General features: G+C 41.1%; 1 protein-coding gene across 1 annotated transcript; it reads left to right on the top strand.

Moving 5' to 3' along the window:
• Nucleotides 1-878: 878 nt before the first annotated feature.
• On the top strand, nt 879-19,430 carry mxra5a (matrix-remodelling associated 5a). The gene is made up of 7 exons (XM_060899552.1): nt 879-941; nt 1,149-1,397; nt 6,989-7,118; nt 7,219-7,609; nt 9,863-13,948; nt 15,873-16,794; nt 17,383-19,430. Exons 2-7 carry the CDS (start codon nt 1,216-1,218, stop codon nt 19,289-19,291), a joined length of 7,620 nt encoding a protein of 2,539 aa, XP_060755535.1. The 5' UTR covers nt 879-941; nt 1,149-1,215; the 3' UTR covers nt 19,292-19,430.
• The last annotated feature ends 2,788 nt before the right edge of the window (nt 19,431-22,218 follow it).

A 22,218-nucleotide genomic window follows, 5' to 3' on the forward strand; every position in this document is an offset into this window, starting at 1 on the left:
TTATTATTATTATTATTATTATTATTATTATTATGTGCATATAATAGAGTGAAAGTCTAATATTTTGAGAACACTAAGCTGAGATTGAAAAGGTATATGATGAGTTCTTTGAGAGTCCCGCGTACTTCATATTTATGCTTATATCAAAGATTGAGGGTCTTACTCCCAAAGTGTTTCTCTCTCATCCCTGAAACTTGAACTCACAGCCTTCCAATCATCAGCACAAACCTCTTCCAGTGAGCTCCCAGCACCCCAGAGCTGACTGCTGATCATAAGTTTCCATGACCTCGATCCAGTGCAAAACTAAAGAAAGAATTTTGACACCAAAACACATCTTGGCTGATTGACTACAGTACACTGAGCTTAAGTGGAAAATGTGAGTCAATTTCCTGATTTGTTTCTTCGTGCGCTGAAGCATCTTCTCCTCCCTGGTTCAGGGTTTGAGGAAAGTCACTCAGATGTCCAGCCCTCAGTGGAGGTGTTTGGGCAGGAAGGAGCGTGAAGAGAGCGCGCTCAGCCACTCCTCCTCCACCTCCTCCTCCTCATCCCTAAAGCACACTCATCTGCCAGAAAAAAACCCTCTGCAAAGTTCTCTAAACTAAACGCAGAAGCAGCTGCAGAGAAACACACAGATTATATGGAATTTCCAAGCTAAAAGGAATGTATTTATTTTTATTTATAGCTTTTTGGAATAAATTTGTCTTTTTCTTGGCTATTACATTGGAGTGACAGTGGATACAGAAAAACTATCTGAGGATATTATTTTGAGAAAATTCTCCATGAATGAAAACATTTTGGATTTTTTTTTCCTTCATCATTGCTTCAGAGCTGCAGTCCACGTTGCATGGTGTCACTCCAGAGGAATCTTTCAGGGGAAGAATGAATGAAAGTCATGTTGAAATTTAGTACAAACACAACTTTGATTACACAGAGCATATAAGGTAAGTCTTTCAGTCCTGTTTTATTCATTTCCTGAATATTTGCAGTTGCAACCCAACTTTTGAGTCAAATGCTTGACATCTGAGTGCAAAAGCTGGATTTTTTTCTGATGCATCTGATGTATATTCTGCAGCTGAAGGACTAAAAGACAGCACCGCCATTTCCCACAGTGCATTTCACTGTCTTTTGCATATCGATTTGTGTTTCAGTCTTGATCATTATCGTGGTGCTCCACACTGGGTTTCTAAAAGTTTGGCTGTAGCTGTGAAGCTGAAGATGGCCCACTGCTGTTTTATGCGCGTGCTCACTCTGTTTACGCTGGTGGCGCTGGTGAGAAGCGCGCGAGGCTGTCCGCGACCGTGCGCGTGCCCACAGCCTGGAGAGGTTCACTGCACATTTCGCTCCCTGCTCACAGTGCCCAGTGGCGTGTCCCGACAAGTGGAGCGCATGAACCTCGGGTAAGCATAGTCCCTTAAAAAGTGAAAAGCAAGAAAGTTGGATGGAAATATTTCATGTAGACTGTAGTACAGGAGTATCACAGACATTTTGATTGACAGATTGCAAACTGAAATGATTAGACTAATCTCAGTTTCACTATGGCAGGTAGCTACAAAACAGATTTATCAAAGCATGATAAAGGAAAGGTTTTAGACACCTTTAGGCAAACTGACTGTGGCTTTTACCCCCAAAATCCCTCATCTTTCTTGGCTAACATTAAAAACTATTCTGTGGTGGTGCAGTGATCATCACTGTCACCTCACACCAAGCAGGCTCTGGGTTTGAACCTATTACCCCTTGTCGACCAACAGGGAACGGGTTTCATTCTTGTTTGCGTGCAAATTTTGAACCGTTCAAAGCATTTCAACCAAAAAACCAATTTTGGTTCGGAACCTGAAAACTTGGTTCCCATCTGGAACTAAAATATAGCTGTTTTTTCCAGTATGAACCATCACAACATCAGTGGGCATGTCATTAGTTTGGAGAGGAAGCAGAGCACAGCAATGGAGAACGCAACGGAAAAGGATATATCTTCAGAAAAAATGAACCAAAAACAAATATCTTCAAGAACAGAATAAAAGCTCACAGGTCATCAATGGGATCCACCATCGTACTCCTACTGTTTACTCCCGTTGTGAATTGTGCAACACCCTCCGTTCATGACACATCCTTGATTACAGTGGTTCCGCTCAAAACTGGTGAAAACATGGGCTGGTTTTCTACCTGGCACCAAGGATCAAAGAATCCCAACCGGAACCAGTTCAAGAGCCCGTTCCCTATTGGTTGAAAAGGGGTATGTGTGAAGTGTGCATGTTCTCTTCATGCCTGTGTGGGTTTCCTCCTGATGCTCCAGTTTCCTCCTCAACTGGCTACTCTAAATTGCCCATAGGTGTGAATGTGAGTGTGAATGACTGCCTGTCTCACTGTATTAGCCATGCGGTAGACTAGCAACCTGTCCAGGGTGAATCATGCCTCTCACTCAGTGCCAACTGGGATTGACTCCAGCTCATCCGTGACCATCAGTAGGATAAATATTAAAGAAAATGGATGGATGGATGGATGGATGGATGGATGGATGGATGGATGGATGGATGGATGGATGCTGCCATTATATAGTTCACAACATACATTTGCACACTACCTATTGTCATAATTCTAGATATACACTCACCGGCCACTTTGATAGTACAACCCCGATTCCAAAAAAGATTTCTTTTGTGGAAAATAAAAGGTTTATCTCAGAGACGCGAAATGTACCCCGAATTCTAGAATGACCTATATACAACCCCGATTCCAAAAAAGTTGGGACAAAGTACAAATTTTAAATAAAAATGGAATGCAATGATGTTGAAGTTTCAAAATTCCATGTTTTATTCAGAATAGAACATAGATGACATATCAAATGTTTAAACTGAGAAAATGTATCATTTAAAGAGAAAAATTAGGTGATTTTAAATTTCATGACAACAACACATCTCAAAAAAGTTGGGACAAGGCCATGTTTACCACTGTGAGACATCCCCTTTTCTCTTTACAACAGTCTGTAAACGTCTGGGGACTGAGGAGATAAGTTGCTCAAGTTTAGGGATAGGAATGTTAACCCATTCTTGTCTAATGTAGGATTCTAGTTGCTCAACTTGTCGTATCTTCCGTTTTATGATGCGCCAAATGTTTTCTATGGGTGAAAGATCTGGACTGCAGGCTGGCCAGTTCAGTACCCGGACCCTTCTTCTACGCAGCCATGATGCTGTAATTGATGCAGTATGTGGTTTGGCATTGTCATGTTGGAAAATGCAAGGTCTTCCCTGAAAGAGACGTCGTCTGGATGGGAGCATATGTTGCTCTAGAACCTGGATATACCTTTCAGCATTGATGGTGTCTTTCCAGATGTGTAAGCTGCCCGTGTCACACGCACTAATGCGACCTCATACCATCAGAGATGCAGGCTTCTGAACTGAGCGCTGATAACAACTTGGGTCGTCCTCCTCCTCTTTAGTCCAAATGACACGGTGTCCCTGATTTCCATAAAGAACTTCAAATTTTGATTCGTCTGACCACAGAACAGTTTTCCACTTTGCCACAGTCCATTTTAAATGAGCCTTGGCCCAGAGAAGACGTCTGCGCTTCTGGATCGTGTTTAGATACGGCTTCTTCTTTGAACTATAGAGTTTTAGCTGGCAACGGCGGATGGCACGGTGAATTGTGTTCACAGATAATGTTCTCTGGAAATATTCCTGAGCCCATTTTGTGATTTCCAATACAGAAGCATGCCTGTATGTGATGCAGTGCCGTCTAAGGGCCCGAAGATCACGGGCACCCAGTATGGTTTTCTGGCCTTGACCCTTACGCACAGAGATTCTTCCAGATTCTCTGAATCTTTTGATGATATTATGCACTGTAGACAGAGGTGGAAAAACCCGGGTGCAGAAAGTAAAAACCCTGCCACATTTTTGCTCCAGCCAATTCAATAAACCAGCTGATCCTAATTACCACATCCCCTAAGCCAGGTTGATGAGCTAATTGGTGAAATCACCTGTGTTGAGAGCACAGGCAGAAGGAAAACCTAAGCAGGACTTTTACTTTGTCAATCCAGTTTTTCCACCTCTGACTGTAGATGATGATATGTTCAAACTCTTTGCAATTTTACACTGTCGAACTCCTTTCTGATATTGTTCCACTATTTGTCGGTGCAGAATTAGGGGGATTGGTGATCCTCTTCCCATCTTTACTTCTGAGAGCCGCTGCCACTCCAAGATGCTCTTTTTATACCCAGTCATGTTAATGACCTATTGCCAATTGACCTAATGAGTTGCAATTTGATTCTCCAGCTGTTCCTTTTTTGTACCTTTAACTTTCCCAGCCTCTTATTGCCCCTGTCCCAACTTTTTTGAGATGTGTTGCTGTCATGAAATTTCAAATGAGCCAATATTTGGCATGAAATTTCAAAATGTCTCACTTTCGACATTTGATATGTTGTCTATGTTCTATTGTGAATACAATGTCAGTTTTTGAGATTTGTAAATTATTGCATTCTGTTTTTATTTACAATTTGTATTTTGTCCCAACTTTTTTGGAATCGGGGTTGTAGCTTGTTGTTGATTCTCACATCCCTGTTCTTGGCTTGCACGAGTGGAACCCAATGTGGTCTTCTGCTGTTGCATGCTGAGATGCTTTTCTGCTCACCACGGTGGTAAAGAGTTGCTATGAGTTACTATATCCTTCCTGGCAAAAAAGCTCAAACCAATCTGGCCATTTTCCTCTGACCTCTCTTATCAACAAGGTGTTTGTTTCTACCCACAGAACTGTTGCTCACTCAGTCTATGTTTTTTGCACCATTCTGTCTGTGTAAACTCTAGAGACTGTTGTGTGTGAAAACCCCAGGAGATCAGCAGTTTCTGAAATATTCAAACCAGTCCATCTGGCCCAAACCAACACCCATACCACAGTGAAAGAAAGTCACACTTTGAGATCTCAATTTTTCCCATTCTGATGTTTGAAGTGAACATTAAGTAACTGAAGCTCTTGATTTGTATCTGCATGATTTGATGCATTGTGCTGCTGTCAAGGGATTGGCTGATTAGAGAACTGCATCAAACAGCAGGTGGATGTATGGGTGTACCTAATCAGGTGGCCAGTGTGTATATACGTAGATTCATGCAGAACTCCACATTGAATGCCCATGCACTTGTTCAATGATAACAAAAGTATTCGTAAGGTGCCCAAGAGACCACAACACTACAAATGTTTCAACAATGATTTCAACCATTTTGGTGTAAGCTAGCTGGTCTAACTACATACTTGCACAGAAACATTTTAGGTAAGGAATAAAATGCTTGTGGACGTGCTGTTAAAGGAAAATAATCAACAACGGGGTGAAGTGATGCGACCCAACACAAAGTTGAGTTACTTTTATGACTGTAATTTTTTAAAGCATGATACATCATAATTTTTATCCATCCATTATCTGTAACCGCTTATCCTGTGCAGGGTCGCAGGCAAGCTGGAGCCTTTCCCAGCTTACTATGGGCAAGAGGCGGGGTACACCCTGGACAAGGGGCAAAGTCATCGCAGGGCTGACACATAGAGACACACAACCATTCACACTCACAGTCAATTTAGAGCCACCAATTAACCTAACCTGCATGTCTTTGGACTATGGGGGAAACCCATGCAGACACGGGGAGAACATGTAAACTCCACACAGAAAGGCCCCCGTTGGCCGCTGGGCTCGAACCCAGAACCTTCTTGCTGTGAGGCGACAGTGCTAACCACTACACCAATGTGCCACCCAACTTTTATCCAGTTATAGTTATTTGTAATAACTTCTCTTTTTCTCTCTCTCTAAAAAAATACATAGCTTATGTTACTGACAAACTAGAAAGCATAAAGCCTTTACCATTTCTGAAAACCTACTGACTATTACAAAGCACTGACACTGGAGACTCCTTCCATAAATGTTATCTGTTTCAAGAAAACTTCACAGTTTCAATTGCTACATGTTAGATGTTAAATAAACCTGTCCATGGTATGTAGGGATTAGTAAGCTGCAAAAAGAGTTAATAATGTAGATTTACCAAAATAACTAACATCCATCCATAACCGCTTACCCTGTGCAGGGTCATGGGCAAGCTGGAGCCTATCCCAGCTGACTATCGTCGAGAGGCGGGGTACACCCTAGACAAGTCGCCAGATCATCACAGGGCTGACACATACAGACAAACAACTATTCACACTCACATTCATACCTATGGTCAATTTAGAGCCACCAATTAACCTAACCTACATGTCTTTGGACTGGGAAACCGGAGCACCCGGAGGAAACCCACGCAGACACGGGGAGAACATGCAAACTCTACACAGAAAGGCCCCCGTCAGCCACTGGGTTTGAACCCAGAACCTTCTTGCTGTGAGGCGACAGTGCTAACCACTACACCACCCTCAAAATAACTAACAGCAAAGACATTTCTAGTTAGGCATTTACCTAGCAGGCTTAATGGCATGTTAAGTAATTTAAGGCTAGCGATCTTTGCTAATCCTTCACTGGCTGCCTATTTGTAACGCATTCCTTACTTACAGCTACCAACAATGGAATATTTGCACCATAAGAATTACAAAATGTAGCTTCTTCCTTAGAAGGACTCACAAAATGGACAACGTATTGTATTTTGGAGTGACTAGCTAGCTTTGGTGCTACTTTCTAATTGTATTTATACAGAGATGTCACCTTTTTTTTACATTACTGTGTTTTGTTGTACTTGGTCTCGTCAAAACTGTGTTGTGGATTCTAGTTTATTGCTGTCTCTCAGCCACTGTACCAAACAAATGCACTATTGTCACTATAGTTTTCTTCCTCATTGCTCATCAAAATGAACTGGATGAGCACACACCTGCCTCCCAAAATGATTTAGACACAGGCTCAAGACGCAACACAGTATTCCAAGTCATGATTTAAAATCCTGTCTTAGTAGTTCATCTTTATAAATTTTTAGACAAAATATGTGTGCTCTTCAGTCTGAAGAATTATTGTGTACTGTAATTGTACCTGTTTCAGGTTCAACACAATAAACCAAATAACAGACAGCTCTTTTGCTGGTATGCGAAAGCTTGAACTCCTCATGATGCATGGGAATAATATTCATAACATTCCTAATGGAGCATTTCATGACCTAATATCTCTTCAGGTGAGTGGAGTATAACAAGTTATCTTTATTTTATCTGGACAAAATCATAGTTTCCAAAATGTTGCATTTGGGTTTTTTTTCTTGCTGTATATCCTCCCAGATGATGAAGATGAGCTACAACAAGCTGAAGGTCATTACCAGACACACATTTCAAGGTCTCTGGAATTTAGCCAGGCTACATCTAGATCATAACCATCTGGAGTTCATACATCCGGATGCATTTCAAGGCCTCACCTCTCTCCGTCTCCTTCAGCTGGAAGGCAACCGTCTGCAGCAGCTCCATCCAGCCACCTTCGCAACTTTCTCTGTACTCGGCTACTTCCCCATGTCCACTCTGAAGCACCTGCACCTGTCTGAGAATGGACTTACAACACTATCGCAAAAGATGTTAGTGACTATGCCTCAACTGGAGAACTTGTTCTTGCATGAGAACCCCTGGACCTGTGATTGTAAGATGAAATGGTTCAAAGAGTGGAGCTCAAATGCACCAGGTCAGCATCATGTTTTCTAGAAGTTATATTGCAGAACAGTGGTGCAATGGATAGTACCCTTACAGCAAAGGGGTTTGATCATGAGCTCAGGTTATTATCTTTGTGTAAGTTTTGCATGTTCTCATCATGTCCATATGAGTTTCCTTTGAGTTTTCTGGTTTCCTCATATCTTAGACAAGACCAAGAAGCCTTTATTTATCACACGTACACTCAAGCACAGACTTAAGCACACGTGAAATTCCTCCTCTGAATTTAACGTATCTGAAGCAGCGCACACACACAAGTGAGTAAGAAGCACACACACACACATATCCAGAGCAGTGGACAGCTATGCTACTGGGGGTTAGCTGCCTTGTTCAAGGGCACTTCAGCCCAAACTGCATGTCTTTGAATCGTGGGGGAAACCAGAGCACCCAGAGGAAACCCATGCAGACACAGGGAGAACATGCAAACTCCACACAGAAAGGCCCTCGTCAGCCGCTGGGCTCGAACCCAGGACTTTCTTGCTGTGAGGTGACAGTGTTAACCACTACACCACCGTGTCACCCTGTTTCAAGTTTCATGATGGGGAAAAGGGTTAGTATGATCATCATGACATGTCCCATAGCCAGCAAGGGCCATAAGGGCACCACCAATGACACTTTAACAGTCTATGGTTGGTGTGTCTAGAGCATTTTAAACTTGGTAGAACCCATCCCTCTCCAAGCTTGATCAATGGACAATTTAGAGTAGCCAGTTAACCTAACTGCATGTCTTTGGACTGTGGGGGAAACCGGAGCACCCCCATGCAGACACGGAGAGAACATGCCAACTCCACACAGAAAGGCCCCCGTTGGCCACTGGGCTCAAACCCAGAACCTTTTTGCTGTGAGGCAACAGTGCTAACCACTACACCACCATGCCACCCTAAGTGAATGTGGGTGTGCATGGTGATCTATGATGTATACCCACTTGTGCCCAGTGTTCCCAGGATAGGCTCAAGCTCCATAGCAATGCTAACCAGGATAAAGCAAATAAAGAGGGAATAGACCTCCTCAGACTCAAGATCAGGTTAATTGAAATGGGTAAATGCAAATCCAAAATGGCAGTCAGTGCTAATAAAATCCTCCTTGCTAAAATGTGCCAAATGAAATGGGTAAATGCAAATCCAAAATGGCAGTCAGTGCTAATAAAATCCTCCTTGCTAAAATGTGCCAAACACGCTTTTTGCCAAATTAGATAGATTGGAATCTTTTCCTTTATCTCTTTTCATTCTTGTAATCCAAATGTAAAAGAAATACAAACTTAACTGGCTCAGCAAGACCAAGGTTTCAATGCTACAGTGCACACAACTACCATCCATTATCTGTAGCCGCTTATCCTGTGTAGGGTCGCAGGCAAGCTGGAGCCTATCCCAGCTGACTATGGGTGAGAGGCAGGGTACACCCTGGATAAGTCGCCAGGTCCTCGCAGGGCTGACATATAGACACAAACAACCATTCACACTCACATTCACACCTACAGTCAATTTAGAGCCACCAGTTAACCTAACCTGCATGTCTTTGGACTGTGAGGGAAACCAGAGCACCCAGAGGAAACCCACGCGGACACAGAGAGAACATGCAAACTCCGCACAGAAAGGCCCTTGTCGGCCACTGGGCTCGAACCCAGGACCTTCTTGCTGTGAGGTGACAGTGCTAACCACTACACCACTCTGCTGCCCTCACACAACTACCAAACAGTCTTTTATCACTTGAAGTCTTTTATCACTTGAAAAAGAATGAAATGATAGAATACTATCAGTTGGATTGTTATTGCAGCCATAAGCTGTGCAATTATGTACCATTTTGAGCTATATCTCAGACTTTGTAGTTCATGAATAATAGACAGATAATCCATACAAACATATGAGGCATGTAGGTGTTTGTTTATCCATTTCAAATCACATGACCACAGCACTTCAATGGAGCCAAGGAGGTCTATTAATGAAAGTGCTAGCTGTTGATATAGTAGTTACAGCAGGAAAATATTTTTTGATCAACTGTAACATATATGTAGTATAATATCAGTGCTTACAGCCCTTGAAGATAGTTTAAAAAGAGTGGGAAATGCTGACAATTACAAGTTTTATGTTGCTGATATTGTCTGATGTTTGATTTTTTTTAATGAGACTAATTAATTAACATCATCAGTTAACATTAACATTAGTGCCTTTCGCAAATTACCATAGATTTACTTTTTCACTTATTAATCCATGAACTCTTTTCTCATCAGATGTACTCAAATGCAAGAAAGACAGAGCTTTCCCTGGAGGACAACTATGCCCTGTGTGTTTCTCTCCAAGACAACTAAAGCAAAAAGATCTTCGGGAGCTAGACAACCCAAAATGCACTAGTCCTGTCATTAGTGCCCCTCACAGGACCTCTGCCCTAGACACAGAGAGTGAACTCATGACCTTAGATGACTTCATTCAACCCCTTGGGAATGTTTCACTTGGCTTGTCAGATGAACATGGAAACCAAGTAGATCTATATTGTCATGTTAATGAACCAACCAAGTCAACCAGAATGAACTGGAACCATGTTAACTCATTTCAAATTAAAACAAATGTCACCCTGACATTAGATCTGGAATGCCCAATTGACAGGGGCACTTACGAAAAGCTATGGAGACTTGTTGCGTATTATAGTGATGTACCTGCTCACCTGAAAAGGGAGATTATGTTAAGCAAAGAACCTCATATTAGTTACAGGTATCGCCAGGATGCAGAATTGGATGCTGTTTACTTCACTGGCGTCAAAGTCAATATGGTGGCAGAACCTGCATGGATAATGCAGTCAACAATGAACTTACGATTAAATAGACCTCTATCCACAAGTAAAAAAGTTAGACTCATTTTCAGCACCCATCTAACACAGCTGGTAGAGGCAGAGGAAGAGAGGCAAAAGAGGAGACAGTGGGTTTTGATAGAGTATAGAAACTGCACCAAGATATCTCAGGTTGCTGTGGTGGACAACCCAATTCAGATGCACTGCGATGTGCACAGCTCAGGGAAACCAGTAATAAAGTGGATGTTGCCCGATGGGTCTAAAGTTGAGGCCCCATATCAAAGCAGCGATAACAGGATTACAGTGTCTCCATCTGGCTTGTTGGTGATAACAGCTGTGGATCACTCGGACTCAGGTGTTTATTACTGTATCGCAATAGTGGGTGGTGATATAAGTATTCTTCCCTTTCGTCTGACAGTAGAGGACTCTTCCACTCCAGCTCCTGGAAGTGAGGGTATGGCTGAACCTATGGCAGGAGTTGCTGGTGGGCCTGTTTCTCTTCCCTGTGTAGCCCTGGGTTCTCCTGATCCAGATATAAATTGGATCCTGCCAGACAACACTATTGTAAACACATGGTCAAATTTATCCAGGATGTTTGTGGCCTCAAATGGAACTTTAATCATTCGCAACAGCCAACTCTCAGACAATGGTTATTATAAATGCGTGGCAGAAACTCAACATGGTGTGGACTCACTAGCCACAAAAGTAACTCTGACGAGGCCCTCTGGAGGACATCCTATAAGGAAATATTCCAGTAGACCTCAGCCTGCAGAAGGAGTCTCAACCAAAATAAAAGCTCCAATAAACAATTATGTGGAGGCATCTGGGGATAATGAAAATGAAGGGCCTGAAGCAAAAGCTTTTGAACGAGTGAATACCACTTATAAAAGGAGGATTCCAAATGCTCCTGTACGGGGTGGACACCCAATCAGAAAAGTGTGGAGACGTCCTCCCCTGCCAAGAAGACGAATCATCTCTATGGGAGCTGACAGGAGTAAGCCGACAGAAACAAGGAGAAGAATCAATGTGTCAAATGGCCAAATAGATCCAGAGCACTGGGCTAACATTCTGGCAAAAGTCCGTAGTGGTGGTGATAATGCAAAAACAACTACAACTGTAAGTTCTGTTCTGACAAGCACAAATAGACTGCATCAGTTTGACACTGCTGTCACTAAGCAATCGGGATCTATTAAGAGAATGGAGGAATCAATACCGGATAGTAGTACAACCAGAGCAACGCTACAAGAAACATCATACGCAGTCACAGCATCAGAGACATCCATGCAAACCACTGAAGTCAGCCTAGATATAAAACCACTGGATGCTGAAGATCAAATACACATAACCTATCAAATCGCTGCTCCAGAAGTCATCCAAGATTCAGACTTGATTGATGTTGTATATAGCACAATTGGTCCACAGCCTACTACTCTTTTGGTGATAGATCCAGATATTACCAAGTGGGATGACGTGAGCACTGTTGAGAGCACGACTCCATATGGAACTCTTTTTCAACAAAACCAAAGCCACACGCTGGGAGGCAAAAAAACTGAAGCAATTCCCAAGGCTAGAGGTGATGTTGATGACAATGTTGGTGATAATGAAGATAGCATTTTAAAAAGACATGGGATTGAGGTTTATCAAGGAAAGTCTGACCACAGTCCAATGTCAACCACATCTACAGCTTTTGAAGAAGAAAGCACAAAGAATGATTATGCTACTCCTCATTTATTTTCCGACACTGCAAAAACTGCATCACAAGAGAAAAATAACAGTTCGCAAATTCCACCATTGACCACTATGGCACCAGGCTCTCAATCCAATTTGGAACATGACAAAGGAACACATACTACCTCAGTTAATCTTAAGCCTCCCTCGCATGCTAGGGCATCATCCAAATCAAGACGTAAGAATAATGGCAGACGAAGAAAGCTTAACAGAATTAGAACAAAACCAAAACTGTCCAAATCTGCATACTTTATAAATATCACTTCAAAGCCAACTACTTTAGCCATGGGTTCTGAGATCATCAAAATGACTGCCACATCTGAGTCAAAAATAGCAACATTTACAGCGGCTATTAGCATTGGAACCAAAATGGATACCACTGTTCCATTTACTGATAACCAAGGAATGTCACTTAGTGAAACAGTTCATGAAAAGTGGACAGATCCTTCATTGGACATCAAGAACATCATGTCCCCTGATACCTCTGTCAATGAGAAAGTGTCAGAAGTGGAGCATCTACCACTGTTCTATGCCACACCAGATAATATATCCCTAAACACTACAGTGTTTCCAGGGTCTTCATCAACATCCATAGGTTTTATAGGACAATCAACCATACATACAGAAACCACTTCTACACCATCTTCTCTAATTCAAAACACTCCATCTACTGACCATGAGACAATTATAACCCTCCGTCCCCTGATGAGAATGCATTTTGAAGAGGCACCAAGTGAAAGCACTACAGGGCAGCCCAGCTCAGGAATAAAGTCTGAAACATCCCCTGAGAGTCCTCAAGCACAATCAGAAACAATACCAGATGCAGGTCTTGACAAAGCAGAAAATCAATATCAGCTCTCATTTAAAACTTTTTCCTCATCTACAGTGAAAACCCAGCATGATAACATTGCAAGCCATGACTCAGAAATCCCTAGCGGTTCAACAAAAACAAACATCTATGAGCGGGCTCCTGAGAATTCTCAGGTTACAACAGACAGGCCCATAACATCTCAAAATGCTCAACAATCTGGTATGGCCATGACAACAAAACTAAACAGTGCTTCATCTAATGGAAAACAAGAAACAGCACCAGGTAGAAAGGCTGAAATAGCAAAAGAAAATACTGTACCTCTGATGGAAGATCAAAAGTACAGTAACCCTTTCACCACCCTGAAAACAACAATCACAATTCCTGCTACGACCCAAACACCAACACCACCAAAAACATCGTCAACAACAACAATGCCTCAAACAACACCAAAGAGATGGAGACCCACTGTAATCTATCCACATACATCTTTCCAGAATATACCTTCAATTTGGGGCAGGTCAGGTATACCTGACAGTCCAAACCATATTCCTGACAGACACAGTGAAAGAATTTTAAACCCAGAACAGGATATCAGGTCACCTAATAGGAACAGGCCAACAGTATTTCATTCAACAAGTCTATCAGAACATAATAAACCAGATGTGACAGATGTTGAATTAAGCACCAAAAAGCCAAAACCACAAACCACACTTCAAGTTCCTACAACCACCCCTGAAGTCCTAGTTCTCCCTCCGAGACACACCCTTCCTGTGAACCCAAATGGTAGTTCCTCCTTTGTTCACCATCCTACATCCACCTACAGTGGTCATCATTCTCAGCAAAAGCCAGGTATCCCTGCTAAAAGAGAACGGCCTAAGATTGCCAGCCCCAATGTTAGTACAGTGACTGTACAGGCTGAATCTGATGCCCATCTGCCCTGTGTGGCTGTTGGAGAGCCTAGACCCTTCCTCTCCTGGACTAAGATCTCAACAGGTACACACACCTACATTAAATATTTCAAGATATTACTTTTTATTCTATCCACATTCACTGGATATGAGCAATCACATGCTCTGATTGGCTACTCTGCTACTAGGATGTCAGCTCATATACCATGAGTAGAGAAAAACAAAATGCCGGAGTGTGTTGCTGAACCAACTGAGGATGAAATAAAAACTACTTGAAAACAAAACCCCAAAAATTATCAACTATTTAAAAGAAACAGAAATAGCTAAAAGAATATCGGGGGGGTTGTTTTTTTTGGGGTGGGGGTTATTTGTTTGTTTTTCCCCCATTATCTCCTGTTCCACACTCCAGCCCAGTCAGTGGTGGTAATGCACCTTTAAGTTGGTTTGCCAACTGCCAAAAATCCCTAAAGAAGAAGAAAGCCAGGTACTGTATGGCAGTAGGATTTTTCATTCTGGGTCCAGGGACCCACATGATTGGCCAAATTGGGGTCCCTGGCATTTTTTGTGAATCCCAAATATTTTGTGTGATGTCAGTGCAAGGTGACCACGATGCTGAACTTTTCATTCTGTTGACTTTTGCTTTGTTTCTTAAACAACATAATCTAACAGATTTGCCAAGGCAATTGGGAAAAATTCTTGAAGTAGGAGCCCTGCATCCTGGGATGCATTAAAATTCTGAACATGCATTTTTGGCATTTTTGTGCTTAAAAATGCATGATTTCTGCATTAACGCAATCCCTGCCCCCCCCCCCCCAAAAAAAAAAAAAAGCAACAAAATATGGAACAGAAGTACTGAATGTATCTCTTTTATTTTTCAAGAATTATTATTATCGCATTTTTCACAAATTGCTACTGTCATTTCACCGGTTTCTTTACATTCTAAGCAGAAATTATTTTGTTGGACGGTTTGTATAAAGTTTTTATTTATCGAATTTGCAAAAAATAAAAATAAAAATGCTCTGTTTCTCAAAATCCAGTGAATGTGGATAGAATAAAACAGTTATTCCACTCAATCTCGTCATACATGGCTTATAGCCGACTTGGCGCTACGCACCTTGTTGCCTATCAGCTCATGTACGGTATGACTTGATTTTGTGGAATAACTGTTAATTATAAGATGATCATATCAAATCTTATTATAAAAAAGAAATCACACAGATCATAGTGACTCTGTAAATGGGGATACAGTAATTTGGCTTTTGTTTGTTAAGTGTGCTTGCACTTAACGCATATTAATTTAAAACAGTTAAACAAACCATTTTGCATTGAGAGATATTGATTTATGGCAAACAATTTTTTTTTGAAATCCCACAGTTACCACATTCTAGCTAAACTGAATATGACATAATTTCCCTATTGGCGACCTCTTTGTAGGCCTCATCATCTGGAAGGAATGTCTTCAGTGGTTTATTTTGAAAACAGGGAATTATTTGTTTCTGTCAAAAAGACCTTTATGTTCAGTTTTCAACAGCATGAATTTAAGCTGTGAATACAATGAGGTACAATTTCCAAAAGAAGGATCTGTCAGTAATTGTTAATGCATATAGATTTATATTTATATTTAAGTTGTACAAAAACACCTTAAAATCTAAAGAGCTATTAATTACCTCTAAATACTTGCAAATACTTGCAGTATACTTGCATACTTACTGGCTTATAAAATGTTAAGGTAATATGGAATCCGTGCCATATACTGGTTTATTATATGTTTCCAAGAATAATCTTTTTCCATTCTAACATTGTTAAATCAAAGGCATGGATATTAAATTGACAGGTAAATCTTATTGGTCTTATAGCTCAGAGATCTTATTTTATAGCCACTAACTGGCCAACTGGTCAATATCTGGTATCATTGTTACTGTGACTCAATAACTGGACACATAATCCTTCAGTTTATTATTAGAACCAATATGCAATCTCCTAATCAATGCCATTGTATCCCTCTGTAGGAGCCAGCATTTCTCAGAACACTAAGATTCAGCGATTTGAAGTCCACCCTAATGGCACCCTCACAATCCGCAATGTCCTTCCTTTAGATCGGGGACAGTACCTCTGCAGAGTCCAGAACCAGTATGGACAAGACAAATTGGTGGTCACACTGATAGTCTTAGCTGAACACCCCAGGGTGTTCCAGCCACGCTATCAAGAAATAACTAAAAATCTGGGAGATACTATTGATTTGGAGTGTCGTTCCCAAGGAAACCCTCATCCTCGCACTACGTGGGTGCTCCCTAATAGGGTGATAGTATATAAGGAGGCTTCTTCCCTTGGTACACATGAACATCGAGTTTCAGTTTTAGCCAATGGCACACTCCGGATTAAGTCTGCTACATACACAGATCGTGGGGTTTATAAGTGCATTGCTAGCAATGCGGCTGGTGCAGACACTATATCTGTCCGTCTTACAGTTGCTGCTTTATCTCCAGTGATCCAACAACTGAAGAATGAGAATATTACTCTCCTAGAAGGCAGCACTGTCTACCTGAACTGCAGTGCCAGAGGTGCTCCGCCCCCTACAATAAGCTGGTCTATGCCAAATGGTGTGCAGCTTCGTTCTACAGAATTTGTTAGTGGCCTCAACCTGTTTGTTTTCAACAATGGGACCCTGTACATTCGTGGGTTGGGCCTGGAAAATGCAGGGAAATATGAATGCACAGCTACTAATACAGTTGGGATTTCATCCAGAGCTGTTAGTTTAACGGTGAAAAAATCTATCGCATCAGCCAGAGCCAGGATTACTTCCTCATCTCCTCAGAAAACAGATGTCATCTATGGGGGAAAGCTGCAACTGGACTGTGTTGCATCAGGAGATCCAGAGCCCAGGGTCATCTGGAGGACTCCATCCAAAAAGCTTGTGGATAATCATTATAGGTAATGAAAACATTAATTTATTTATTTATTCACATAAACACATACATACCTCCCATATACAGACATTCAGAATCTCTAGTGTCTTTTGGTAGACTTGTCTATCCAAAATCAAATCTGGTACAAATTGATCAACACGTATATCATCTACCTACTTTTGCCTAATGAATAGTAAAAAAAGCTCTTGGGTCCCTGGTTTGATCTTGAGCTTGTGTTATTGTCTGTGCATGGTTTGAATGTTACTGGTTATTTGGTTTCCTCTTACCTCTCAAAAACCCAAATGTACATTAGCTATGCTAAATTACCTGTAGGTGTGAATGAGTGAATGAATCATGCACTGCAATGGACTGGTGTCCCAGCCAGGGTGTATTTGCACCTCATACCCAACATTCCTTAAACAGGCTCTGGATCCACTACAACCCTGACCAGGATAAGTGCTTAATGAAGATGCATGCTGAATGGATAGACTAAATAAGTCTACCTAATAAGCTGGTGAATCAATGTAGTACAGAGCATACAAAGTACTGCAGGTTATTTCACATTGTTTACCCACTTACTCAAATTATGCCTTCAAATTTGTTTGTTTTCCAGTTATGACCCACGGATCAAGGTGTTTGCCAACGGGTCACTGTCTATCCACTTTGTAACAGAGAAAGATGAGGGTGACTATCTTTGTGCTGCACATAACAAAATGGGAGATGATTATGCATCCCTGAAGGTCAGTATCTTGACAAAGCCAGCCAAGATTGAGCAGAAGACACAGATCAACCAGAAGGTGATGTACGGGGGTGACCTGAAAGTTGACTGTGTTGCATCCGGCCTACCAAACCCAAAGATCCAGTGGGCTCTGCCTGATGGCACTATGGTTAACAACATTATGAAATCTGACAGCAGCAGTGGTGGTCCAAGTAGTAGATATATGGTTTTTGACAATGGAACCTTATTCTTTAATGATGTGGGGATGCACGAGGAAGGCGATTACACTTGTTATGCTGAGAACCAGATTGGCAAGGATGAGATGAAAGTACATGTTAAGGTGGTGGCTGATATACCTGTGATCAGAAACAAGACCTTTGAGGTAATCAGGGTCATGTATGGAGATTCAGCCTCACTGAAGTGTACTGCCAAAGGAGAACCTAACCCTCACATACTGTGGTTCTCTCCAACAAACAGAGTGATTCCTTCTGCCTCAGACAAGTATTTGATCCATAATGATGGGACGCTGGTCATTCAGAAAGTGCAGCGCTTTGATGGTGGGAACTACACATGTCTAGCCAGGAACAGTGCAGGGCAAGATCGTAAAGTGACCAGGCTGGAAATCTTGGTGTCACCTCCTGGTATCAATGGACTAAGAGGCTCCACAAACTCTTTGAAAGTATCTGCAATGAAGAATCAAAGGAAACTGATCCACTGTCAGGCTTCTGGTACTCCTGTTCCTCGTGTGCTATGGGTTGTCCCAGACAATGTTATTCTGCCAGCACCATACTATGGAAGCCGGATGACAGTCCATCGAAATGGCACTCTTGATATTCATTCATTAAGGGTAACCGACACAAATAAATTAACCTGTATTGCTCGTAACGAAGGTGGGGAAGCAAGACTCATAGTACAACTTGATGTGATGGACATTATAGAGAAACCAAGGCTCAAGAGTCCTAAAACAGAATCTATCACTCTAACTGTTGGCAGGACAATGATGCTAAATTGTTCTTTTGAAGCTTCCCCAGTGCCACAATTGACCTGGGTTCTTCCTAGTGGTTCTCCACTAATGAGTGGCTCCCAATTTAACAAGTTCTTCCACAGGTCTGATGGGACTTTGGTAATTACTAATCCAGCTGTGTCAGAGGCAGGAACGTATCGATGTTTGGGGCGCAATGCTGGCGGACTGGTTGAGAGAACTGTGGTGCTGACTCCAGGACGGAAGCCAGAGATTAATAACAGGTACAACTCACCTGTTAGTGTCATAAATGGTGAAAACCTGCAGTTGCACTGTCTGTCTACTAGTGACCCTGTCCGGATTACATGGACTTTGCCAAGTGGAGTTGTTCTAAACCGACCTCAACGGGCAGGTCGCTATACTGTTCTACCAAATGGTACTCTTTCCATCCAGCAGGCTTCTGTGTACGACAGGGGCTCTTACACCTGCCGTGCCGCAAATGAATATGGAAGCTCCTTGCTAACAATCCCAGTAGCCATAATTGCATACTCACCACGAATCACCAGTGGCCCACCTCATACTACCTATGCTAGAAGAGGAGTTGCTGTTCAACTGAACTGTATAGCTACTGGTATCCCCAAGGCAGAAGTGGCATGGGAGACTCCAGACAGAACAAGATTAATTGTCAGCACTCAGCCACGTCTGTTTGGAAACAAGTATATACACCCTCAGGGCTTCCTTATAATCCAGAACCCCATGCCAACAGACACAGGTTTCTACAGATGCACAGCTAGAAATGTGATTGGGGTTGATTCAAAGGGTACATACCTTCATGTGTACTGAGAAGCAATAAATTCAGAACATGCCCAAAGATCTGCGAGGTTCAACTAATCCATAGATTTATTTCTAGCTATTTTTCAATGTCAACATGACTTGCTATCATTCTAGGACATGTTCTACTGTGTTTTTGGAATCCATATCATTACTTTGCCAGTCAGTTTTTCTATTATGTCTGTTAGTGCAAACATCTAGGGAGTTATGCTTCTTATGTCATTCATACCTAATACCTAGTAACTACTAATCTGACAATTCAGTGTAAAGTTTTTTTTTTTTCATGTAAATACCTGGGTTTTGGTGTTTGTTCATTTGGTTGGTTAGTTGGTTGGTCGTTTTGTTTGTTTGTTTGTTTGTTTGTTTGTTTGTTTTGTTTTGTTTTTTTTACTGTTGCAGCCAGGGACAATTTATGGCAAACTGTATATATGAGGCCGAATTTTTTATTTGATCTTGAAAAATAATCTGACCATATTACTGACGTCTTTAAGATGGAAATCACATGAATCATTCAGGGATATTAAACCATACAGGAACAGTAACTAATGTTTGTAATTCTGAATGGGTGAAGGAAAACTGTTTAAAGGAATGTTCTCTTGCGATTGAACACATTAACCTTTCCTGTTCCCAAACACTCAAACTTATAAAGGTATGCATTTTTTTGGCAATTTTATGTACATATTTGGAGGACACATTGTTGACATTGGACTGATTGGGAGAACTTTCAAACTCTTACCCTGGACAGTAATATGCCCCAAGTTAACTAAAACAGCTAACTCTTCATTTAGACTTGGTTGCGGTTAATGGCTTAGATGTGTAGCCAAACAGAACAGAATACAAATGAGTAACTTGGAACGTTCCTCACTTATAGTATTTTATATATAAGAATATTCTGTAGAGTTTCCTATTCAGTTTATAGACAGAAACCCTTTCAGAAGTGAACATTGTCTAAACTTGTGTACTGCATCCCAGTTGTGTAGGATTATGTATGTGTACTTGTACTGTCTGCAACTTTGTAGACCTGATCAAAAAAGGCACATGTATTTTTTTTTCCATGATGTTGCTTTAACTTATTTGTTTTTTAAAGACTTGTATTGAGATTTTTATTTTATTTTGGATATCTGTAATAAAGACCCATTTAAACAACCTATTGAAAAAGTTTACTTGAAACCAACCTACTATCTACGGTACAAACCATGAGCTTTGAAGACATCGCAAACTGACAGTTCCACAAGATAATTCTGTAATTAAGATGTGGAATGTAACAAAGTACAATAACTTAAGTCTGGTGTTTAAGTGAATGTAGTCGTCCTTGAAGTTTCTTTCAGCTAATTATTTTGATGTTTACTTAATTTCAAAATGAAAAATCTCTAATTTTATTTATCTTTATTACATATTACATATAAGTTTAGACACACCAACTCATTCAATGGTTTTACTTTATTTTTATTAATAAAAAGACATGTCTTCATGTCTTAAACTACTGATGGATGTCGTTTCTCTTTACTTAGTTGAGTGGTTGTTGACATAATATGGATCACTACTGTTGTGGAAGAGGGCTATTTACTGGATTTGTATTATATACTATTTACTGTTTGATTTCAAACTCATTAAGAAGACAAGAAACTCGTCCATTAATTAACTTTTGATGAGGCACACCTGTTAAGTGAAAAGCATTCCAGGTGACTGCCTCATGAAGCTGGTTAAGATAATGCCAATAGTGTGTAAAGCGTCATCAAGGTAAGCGGTGGATACTTTGAAGAATCAAAAATATGAAACATGTTTTGTTTTTTTAACACTTTTTTGTTTACCACATAATTCCATGCAGGTTCAATAAGTTATTTCATAGTTTTTATGTCTTCAGTATTGTTCTACAATGTAGAAATACAAGAACAACAACAAAAAAAAAACACTATGAATGAGTAGAGTAGGGGTATACAAACTTTTGACTGGTACCGTGAATGAGAATGAGACCTGATACCCATCATTGTAACCAAGCTGTCACTACAAATACACTTTGCATTTAGGAATTCATCAGCTGTTAGCATTCAGCTATAATTGTAGGTATAATGATACCTACAATTACAATAACTAGCTGAATGCTAATAGCTGATGATAGATTAGGAATAAAACTGTTGTTGGTTAGTATTAGATCATGTTTTCCAAAGTTTCTTAGTTTCTTGGTCAAAGCGGCACTAAGTTACTCATCTCATCTCATTATCTGTAGCCGTTTTATCCTGTTCTACAGGGTCGCAGGCAAGCTGGAGCCTATCCCAGCTGACTACGGGCGAAAGGCGGGGTACACCCTGGACAAGTCGCCAGGTCATCACAGGGCTGACACATAGACACAGACAACCATTCACACTCACATTCACACCTACGGTCAATTTAGAGTCACCAGTTAACCTAACCTGCATGTCTTTGGACAGTGGGGGAAACCGGAGCACCCGGAGGAAACCCACGCAGACACGGGGAGAACATGCAAACTCCGCACAGAAAGGCCCTCGCCGGCCACGGGGCTCAAACCCGGACCTTCTTGCTGTGAGGCGACAGCGCTAACCACTACACCACCGTGCTGCCCGCACTAAGTTACTATCAGTAACTAAAATCAGTGTGTGTGATTTGAGACTTTTTTTTTTTACTTTCATATGGTAAGTGCATTTGTGTGATAAATCTGAAGCTCTACTTTAAATTTACTGGACTATTTATTCAGATGAGTAATTTCACTTTTATTTGAGTAAAAAATGATGGTAATTTTTACCACCTTTGATGTAATTTCAAATTGGTCTAATATGCAAGTATGAACACAAGGAAGGGAACATAAACACCATCTTATCAAACTAGGAGTTTTCCTCCCTATACAGTATGTGGTCTGTTGTTTAAACAAGACAATATACACCATATGGCCAAAAGTTTGTGAACACCTGACCATTACTCCC

The sequence above is a fragment of the Neoarius graeffei genome, chromosome 18 (genome assembly GCF_027579695.1).
Source record: "Neoarius graeffei isolate fNeoGra1 chromosome 18, fNeoGra1.pri, whole genome shotgun sequence".
In the NCBI taxonomy this organism is placed as follows: Eukaryota; Metazoa; Chordata; class Actinopteri; order Siluriformes; family Ariidae; genus Neoarius; species Neoarius graeffei.